This window comes from Erythranthe guttata, chromosome 7 (genome assembly GCF_056151865.1).
Source record: "Erythranthe guttata isolate IM_541 chromosome 7, IM_541, whole genome shotgun sequence".
NCBI classification, from domain to species: Eukaryota; Viridiplantae; Streptophyta; class Magnoliopsida; order Lamiales; family Phrymaceae; genus Erythranthe; species Erythranthe guttata.
The window spans coordinates 13,020,963-13,029,496 of NC_142539.1; the positions used below are offsets into that span (position 1 = coordinate 13,020,963).

The window sequence follows — 8,534 nt, forward strand, 5'->3', positions numbered from 1 at the left end:
TCAGAAAAAAAATTATTTTCTGAAAAAAAAAATATTTTGGGGGTTAATGTGATATATTTGTTTAAATTCGTGGTCAATGTGTAATAGTAAGGTAGTTAGAGCATAATGGATGGATCTGATCGATAAGAATTATATTATGGAGGGTATTTTAGACTAAAGACATGGGGATGGGTTTAATTGAGGGACTGTTTTTTTTTTGTGTGGGCCAAAATGCATTTAAGTCCCATGTGATGGGCCTTTTTGCCGTTCGCCCTTTTTTTTTTGGCAAATGACAAAAATGGACATGGCAAGGGACTTAAATGTACATTAATCCACAAAAAAAAAAGTCTTTCAAATAAACTCATCCCCATGTCTTTAGTCTAAACAATAACATCCCTCAATAATATAATTTTTATCAATTTCATCCATTATCTACTAACTTAGTTAATATTACACATTGACCCCGGATTTGAACAAATATATTACATTAACCCCCATTTTAATAATTTTTTGAATTTTTCTTTTTCAAAAATATTTTTTTAAAATATTTTTTTCCGCCAGATTCCGGCATTGACTCTTTTTTTTTTTTCTGAATTTTTTTTCCGGCCAGTCAACGGCTGTTGACTTTTTTTTTTTTTTTTTTTAAATTTTGTTTTTTCTTAGAATTTTTTTAATTAATATTACTGTCTCAGATAATAATATTACTGTTTGGGGCATTAATATTATGAATATTATTTTCCCGAATAGTAATATTACTAATATTACTGTCCCAAACAGTAATATTATTGAATGAGACAGTAATATTACGGCGGGAGACAATAATATTACAGTCGAATACAGCAAAAATACAGGCCACGACGATAAAATTAATTAATTTAGTAATATTACTGTCTCAGACAGTTAAATTACTGTTGGAGACAGTGATTTAGCAGTCAATACAGTGATATTAATACAAATAATTTTTTCTAAGAAAAAAAAAATTAAAAAAAAAAAATCAATTAACAGTTAAATTACTATCTCCGACAGTTAAACAACTGTTGAAGAATTCAACAGTAATTTAGCAGCCAAAACAATAATATTAATTAAAATATTTTTTTTAAGAAAAAATGTCAATTAATAGTTTTATTACTGTCTCCGACAGTTAAATAACTACTGGAGACAATGTTTAAGCAGCCAAGACAGTAATATGAATTAAAATATTTTTTTTAAGAAAAAAAAGGTCAATTAAAAGTTAAATTACTCTCTCCGACAGTTAAATAACTGTTGGAGACAGTAATTTAGCAGCCAAGACAGTAATATTAATTAAAATATTTTTTTAGAAAACACAAAATTAAAAATAAAAAAGTCAACGCCGGAGACCGGTGGTCAACGGCGCTTGACCGGCGGTCTCCGGTGGTAGCCGGTCAAAATTGATATTATGGTCAAAATTGGTTAATTTGTGAAATTGGGCTAAATTAGGGTGTAAATCATGAAATTGGAGTTGAATTGAGTTTCAAGGAATTGAGGGTAATTTTGGTATATATAAAAGAATTTTCATTATTTGCAAATAAGTTTGAATGAGTTCGATTTATTTGAAAGATAAAAAAAGTTAATATCCTTTTTTTTTTAATTAAGTAATCTTATCATGTGACTTTTTTGAGATTAACTTTTTTTTTTAAAGTGAAAAAAGAAAAGCAAAAAGAAAAACTATTTACGTGAAATCCTAATTACATAATTATTTGCAGTTAATTTGTATCACATCAAAACTCTACTCCCTATCGAGGAGTTAATTTGTATCACAATCAAAACTCTACTCCATATCGAACAACAACTCTGCATGCATCTCTATATATAACTCATCGAGAACTCCAGTTTCTCTGTACAAAATTCATAGAGCTAATTTCTCCGACGAGCTAATTAATTAGAGTTACAAATTAAACAAGCAAAAGGGATCATGGATTCTGTTAAACTAGCAGCTGATGATGGTATGTAAATATATTTTCACAAAACTCTCTCTCTCTCTCTCTCTCTCTCTCTCTCTCTCTCTCTCTCTCTCTCTCTCTGTACTGAATTTATGTATTGCTACTATCAGAAACCACCAGAATGGAAACAAGAGATGCACCACCCACACATTTTTTGATCAAAATCGAATCGTTCTCTTTGCTTGAAAACAATATCGAATTCGACAAATACGTCACGAAGGAATTTAAGGCTGGAAAATACAAGTGGTATGTATATACTATTCTCTATTAATTAGTAATGTGCAATTGTTTTGGATTGTTATCCTTGATATATAGATTAATATATATGGTGCAATTTTTTCGGATGGTTACAAAATTAACAAATAAGCGACTATATATATATGCTTGAAAATTGCGCAGGAGACTAATAATCTACCCTAACGGAGAAGATAATGGAGGAGATAACGACCATGTTTCGGTGAATTTGGCTATGGTGGCCACAAGTTCGATGCCTGCAAACTTGGAGATCAATGTCATGTTCAATATCTTCATCTTGAATCATAATTCTGGCAATTATCTTTGTTCGGGTATAATTTTTTCTTCATGCATGTGTATTATATTTCATACGATTTATTATAGTTTGCGTCCCTCAAGTTTGCACCAATTACATATTTGACTCCCTGTGTTCACAAAAAAATCACAGTTGATCCCTCGTGTTTCAATAATTTAACACGCTTGATTCCGTTATTACTAACGGAAAATTGACGAAAAAGTGTTGAACTTTTAAAACACGAGGGACAAAATATATATTTTTTCTTGTGAACATGGGGACTAAATGTGAAATCGGTACAAAATTGAGGGATTTAAACTGTGTTTTTCCCAATAAATTACTTATTGCCTTACCACTTGGACAGCACGAACAAGACGATTTCATGCAATGAAGATGGAATGGGGATTTTCCAAATTTATCTCAAAGAAAATTCTGTGTGATCCATCGAAAGGATTCCTAGTCAATGGCAACTGTGTTTTCGGTGCTGAGGTTTTCGTACTCAAAAGTAAAGCAGTCACTGAATGTTTGTCTTTGAAGAATGTCGTCACTCCTTACAAGGGTAATTGGAATATTTCAAAATTTTCCAAACGAGGCGGTGTTTGGATGGCTAGAAAAATTAGTGTTGGAGGCTACAAATGGTACGATTGCATTTTTTACTATTACAATTATCTTTATGGGATTCTTTTTACTATATTTTGGACTTGGATGGTAATATGACACTAATTTAATCTTGTGGATGAATATATATAGGGAGATCTGGGTTTACCCGAAGGGAGATTGGATTGGAAGTGGCCGGGATGTTTCCGTTTATTTGTACAATGTTACTCCCTTTTTATCCGAAAGAATCAAGGCACGTTTTACCATATGGTTCGAAAACCACTTTTCCAAGGAATGCATCAAAAGAACCGGTAAGTTAATAACATCAAAGATTTGTAGAAATTTTTTAGGATGCTTGCATTATATTATGGAAAAATTATAGTTTTCACCCCGGAAGTTTGCATATATTACACATTCGGTCCCTCATGTTTCAATAATTTAACACTTTTGCTCATATTCGTCAATTTACCGTCAGTCCGTCAGTTAAGGCAGTGATGGGCACATGTCTTGATTCCGTTAATGCTGATGAAAAATTGACAGAAATGACTAAAAATGTTGAATTTTAAATTTGAAAATTATTACACGAGGGACCAAATATTTTTTTTATGAACATGGAGGACCAAATGTGAAATCAATACAATTTAAGGGATGGAGAATATATTTTTTTCTTTATATTATTCCCAATTCCCTAATATTTCGGAAGATGGTGATCTTATAATCTCTCTCATGTAAACACTTGACATTCTTTGGCTTGCAGGTGATAGTAATTTTTGGTTTACAAATTCAACCCGTGCTTGGGGATGGAGTTCGTTCGCCGAGATTGCTACTATTAATGATCCAAGCAAAGGGTTCGTTTTGAACGACTCTTGTCTTATAAACATAGAGCTCTCAATCCAAGCCATTGCGAAAAGATCTTCACCTTCTATTTTCAACTGATGAAATTGATTGATCTTCACTTCAACTAGTGATTTTACTTTGAAGTATTTTTTTTGGGTTTTTGGCATCGATCAAGAATTTTATATTTTCATACCTCTTTATATGTCGTCAGAATGGTGAATTAATTAAGGAATTAAGGATTACCTTGTTCTTTTATTTTTTATTTTAGCTAATTATTCCCCCTCTTTTATAAAGAGAGAATGTATAGAAAATTAGAAACTTTTTGTTTTTTAAGTTTTTAATTTCTTTTGGAAGGGATATATAATACTTTTAGTCGAATAATATTCACCCATGCACAATTAAGTTTGACCCAGTGATGTAAGTTTATTTTCAACCAAGGAATTTAATAACCAAGTTCAAAATCAGTAGTTCATCACAATTCAGAGCATGATATCTAATTTGGTTGGCTAAATTTATTTTCAATAACTAATAACCTCTTATATTTGATAAGATGTTTTAAGGACCGAGAAAATTGTATGTGTCGAAAATTGTATGTGTCGAAAATTGTCGATGGGTTTCAAAAAGAAAAAAAACACTACAAAATTGATTGCGAAGCTAAAAAAAAGACATAGATACATACCTTAATGGTTTCTCCTTCTATGTATACTACAATTTTATTGTCTTGTGACTCCATTTTATAAGTTTTGTGAGGTTTTGATTTTTTTTAATTTTGGAGATTTTTTGGAGGATTTGTAAGAGGATGAAGAAGAAGAGAGAGTTCGGGTTTGGGTTTGGGGAGAAGTAGAGAGGGTTTTTTTCTTTTCTTTTTTATACTTGGTATTGAAATGAGGAAAAAAATTTGGAATGTATAAGTTGTATTTTGTTTGATGAGGGTTATTTTAGTACTTTGTTAATAAAAAAAATTATTTGTGGTATTAAATTAAGAAAAAAATGTTAAAACTTAAAAAAAAAATGGTTTTAAACTCAGTGCTATTGAAGTGAGAAAATTTTGTATTAGTTTTAGTCCAAAAATGTGGGGCAAAAATAATTTTAATAAAGATGTTATTTGCTCTACAACAACTTATTTTAAAAAAAATGAAGATTTTTTTTTTTGAATTGCCACACACTTTGGAAGAATTTATAAGCTCTTAAACATCTTATAAGTTTTTTTTAATATCTTATAAGCTTTTTTTAACATCTTATAAGCTTATCCAAAAATCCTTAACATCTTATAAGTTATTTTAAACATCTTATAAACTTAACCAAACATCCTTCGAGACGAAAGAATCATAAAAGAAATTGTTGTGTACATGTTTGAAGTAAAAGAAATACAAACACATTTTTGCCAACAAAAAAGCTACAGAGGACTGAAACTCCAAAATGAAGAAGTTTAGCTTTAATATTTACGGCTCAGTTTCCAATGTCACGCTTCTCAATCTAAAACCACCGGTGGTGGCACCAACACACAGCAAAGCACCATAAAGCCCAGAAACCCTAGATCGAACAAGAATCACTCATACTCTGTCAACCCTTCAACCCTCTAACCAGAAACTCCAATTCTCACCGAAAATGAACTCTCTCACTCGTGTTTCTCTCACTGAGGCTGTTGTAGCTTCACAAAGAATAGAGAAAATACAGAAGAAAATCGTTCGGACGAGATTCAAATTTGAGTTGGTTCTTCTCTCTCTCACAAAGTGTCTACTATATAGATAGAAAATAGATTGATCTCAAAAACGCAGAACAACAAATGAACGACCATCGTCATAGTCAAACTCAAACGGGTGTGTTGCCGGAAAATGCCAAGAGCATTTAATGCGGTGGTACAACCAAAAGAGAGAGAGAGAGAGGGGCATAATTAGGAAATTAGGGTTTGTGAGTTGCCCGAGAAAGTGGGCTAAGTGTAGTTGGATTTTGTGCTGCTAGGCCGCCTCATGTGAAGATGGATAAGTGGGCTGAATATATAATTCATTTGGGCAACAAAACCAACAGAAATACAATAATGTTTTTTTTTATTTTTTATTTTGTTTTTAGTGTAAAATAAAGGAGATATAGTTAAACTAGGAAACAAGATGAATTTGACAAGGAAACGTAATGTAAATGGAACCCTAACAAGAATATCAATTAATTACATAATTATCGGCAGTTAACAAAGTATTATATAACATCAGAACCCTACTCCATACTCAACAACAACTCTGCATCCATACAACCATGGTTTCTGTCGTGCCAGCAGTAGATGGTATGACAAATTTTAAAACATATATATATATATATATATATATATATATATATATATATATATATATATATATATATATATATATATATATATATATATATATATATATATATATATATATATATGTTGATGTTGTGACCAGAATTCAGCAGCAGAATGCAAACAAGAGAGGCATCACCTGCCCATTTCTTGATAAAAATTGAATCGGTCTCTTTGCTTGCAAAGTGTGGCATTGGCCAAAGAATTTAATGCCGGAGGGGAATATAAGTGGTGTGTAGTAATATTCTCTACTTATTAGGGTTTCTTGGATTCTATTTCTTTTTGTTTTTCATTTAATTGAAGCGATATCGATAGAATTGCATATTGTTATGCGTGAAATTGTGCGTGCAGGAAGCTCATAATCTATCCTAACGGAGACGACACTGTCGGAGAAGATGGCGACTATGTTTCGGTAAATTTGGCTATGGCGGACACAATTTCGTTGCCAAGAAACTGGGAGGTCAATGTTGTTTTCAATATCTTTATCTTTAATCAGAATTCGGGCAACTATCTTTTTTCAGGTACTATTGTTTATTCCATAAAATTTGTTAATCGTTTAGTTGAATTCCTCAGATTAATTTTATATGAATAAATTGTGGACAGGAATAACAAGACGTTTCCAAACAATGAAGTCCGAATGGGGATTTTCAAAATTTATCTCGAAGGAGATTATGTCTAATCCATCAAACGGATACCTAGTCAAAGACAACTGCGTTTTTGGTGCTGAGGTTTTTGTGGTCAAAAGTGAAGCGGTCACTGAATGCCTGTCTCTGAAGAATGTCAATATTCCTTACAAGCAAGAATTTATGATTTCAAATTTCTCCCAAGTTGAGCACATTTGGAAGTCACAAGAATTCAGCGTTGGAGGCCACAAATGGTAAATAATATTTTAATGGAAAATTATAGTTTTCATCCCTTAAATTTGCACTGATTTCACATTTGGTCCTCCATGTTAAAAAAAAAAACGCATTTGGCCCCTTCCGTCAATTTACCGTTAATTCGTCAGTTAAGGCCTTTGGTCCCAATATTTTAACTATTCTTGCACTGTGACTCACGGGAGCTAGGATTTTAAGTCTGTTGGGGCTGAATGCATTAAAAACAATTCCGAGGGAAGGCCAATAATGCTAGTCTATAAAGATTTTTTTACGTATGTATGTGAAATAATAGGGATTTAAGAAATGTTGAGGGGGGAATGACCCCTCTTGGCCCTATGGTGGCGGAACAGATAATCTGACACTAGTGTTGTTGATAAATATAGGAGAATTTGGGTTTACCCGAAAGGAGATGCAGAAGGAACTGGCCGTGATGTCTCTGTTTATTTGTCCAATGTTACTCCCGAAATCTCCGAACGTGTCAAGGCACGTTTTACGATACGGATCAAAAACCAAGTTTCGGATCAACACAGATGTAGAACTTGTGAGTTGTTACAAAAGCAAAGGCTTGTAGAATTTTTTTTTTTTTTCATTGGAACAAAAATATTTCTGATAAAAAGAAAAAGAAAAAAAAAATGGATCTAATAAACATTATTTTGTGTTGCAGCTACTAACTGGTTTAGAGCTACCACCCCTGGTTTGGGATGGTGTTCGTTTACTGCGATTGCTACTATTAATGATCCAAAAAATGGATTCATTGTGAAAGACTCTTGCCTTGTAAGTATCGAACTTTCGGTCCAAGCCGTTGCGAAAGGATCTCCAGCATCTATTTAAAGTGCATAATTGTTCGATCTTTACTTAAACATGGATTTCGTTTTTCTGTAAAGAGTTAGTTATATGATTTTTGTTTTGGCTCCAACTAGTTATTTTAGTTTCAAGGATTTGGTATATTGGCATCAAGTTATTCATATTTGATCAATGAGTTTGTTCTTTGTGTGATGGAACTCTAACTGATAAATAATTTACCACAATATTCTAGAATGGAAAGAAGTGATATTTGACAAAATATTTATGTGAAATGAACGAGTGAGTGTAAATTTCGAAGGATAATTTCGTCACTTAAGGCGCTTTTTTTCTCCCCCAACCGCTCTTAATTTCCAGGAGAATTTACAATTTTTACTAAAACAAAACGGCATTCTTAATAAACAAAAGATTAAATTTAGATAATCTTTTGAGAAGTGCATATGTATTGTTGGATTTTTACGAATATTGATATTTATTGTAATTTAAATATCCCAAATAAATTATAGGGTACATTACACCAACACCCTTGAGATATGCTAAAATAACTGTAAGGTTTCTGTGGTATTGATAATTACACACACATGCATTGGATACGTTATTCTCATAAATTTCTAATGGACTGTTACTTTTATTCTGAG

At 32.0% G+C, this 8,534-nt stretch overlaps 2 protein-coding genes across 2 annotated transcripts; both read left to right on the forward strand.

Moving 5' to 3' along the window:
* Positions 1–1,853: 1,853 nt before the first annotated feature.
* LOC105953951 (ubiquitin C-terminal hydrolase 12-like) lies at positions 1,854–3,448 on the forward strand. The gene is made up of 5 exons (XM_088820317.1): positions 1,854–1,943; positions 2,051–2,186; positions 2,340–2,506; positions 2,834–3,107; positions 3,220–3,448. The coding sequence occupies exons 1-5, from the start codon at positions 1,913–1,915 to the stop codon at positions 3,446–3,448; spliced, it is 837 nt and encodes a 278-aa protein (XP_088676443.1). The 5' UTR covers positions 1,854–1,912.
* A 3,130-nt stretch (positions 3,449–6,578) lies between these two features.
* LOC148769735 (MATH domain and coiled-coil domain-containing protein At3g58270-like) lies at positions 6,579–8,011 on the forward strand. Its single transcript, XM_088820421.1, has 4 exons — positions 6,579–6,741; positions 6,824–7,097; positions 7,479–7,636; positions 7,760–8,011. Exons 1-4 carry the CDS (start codon positions 6,645–6,647, stop codon positions 7,924–7,926), a joined length of 696 nt encoding a protein of 231 aa, XP_088676547.1. The 5' UTR covers positions 6,579–6,644; the 3' UTR covers positions 7,927–8,011.
* Positions 8,012–8,534: the final 523 nt, after the last annotated feature.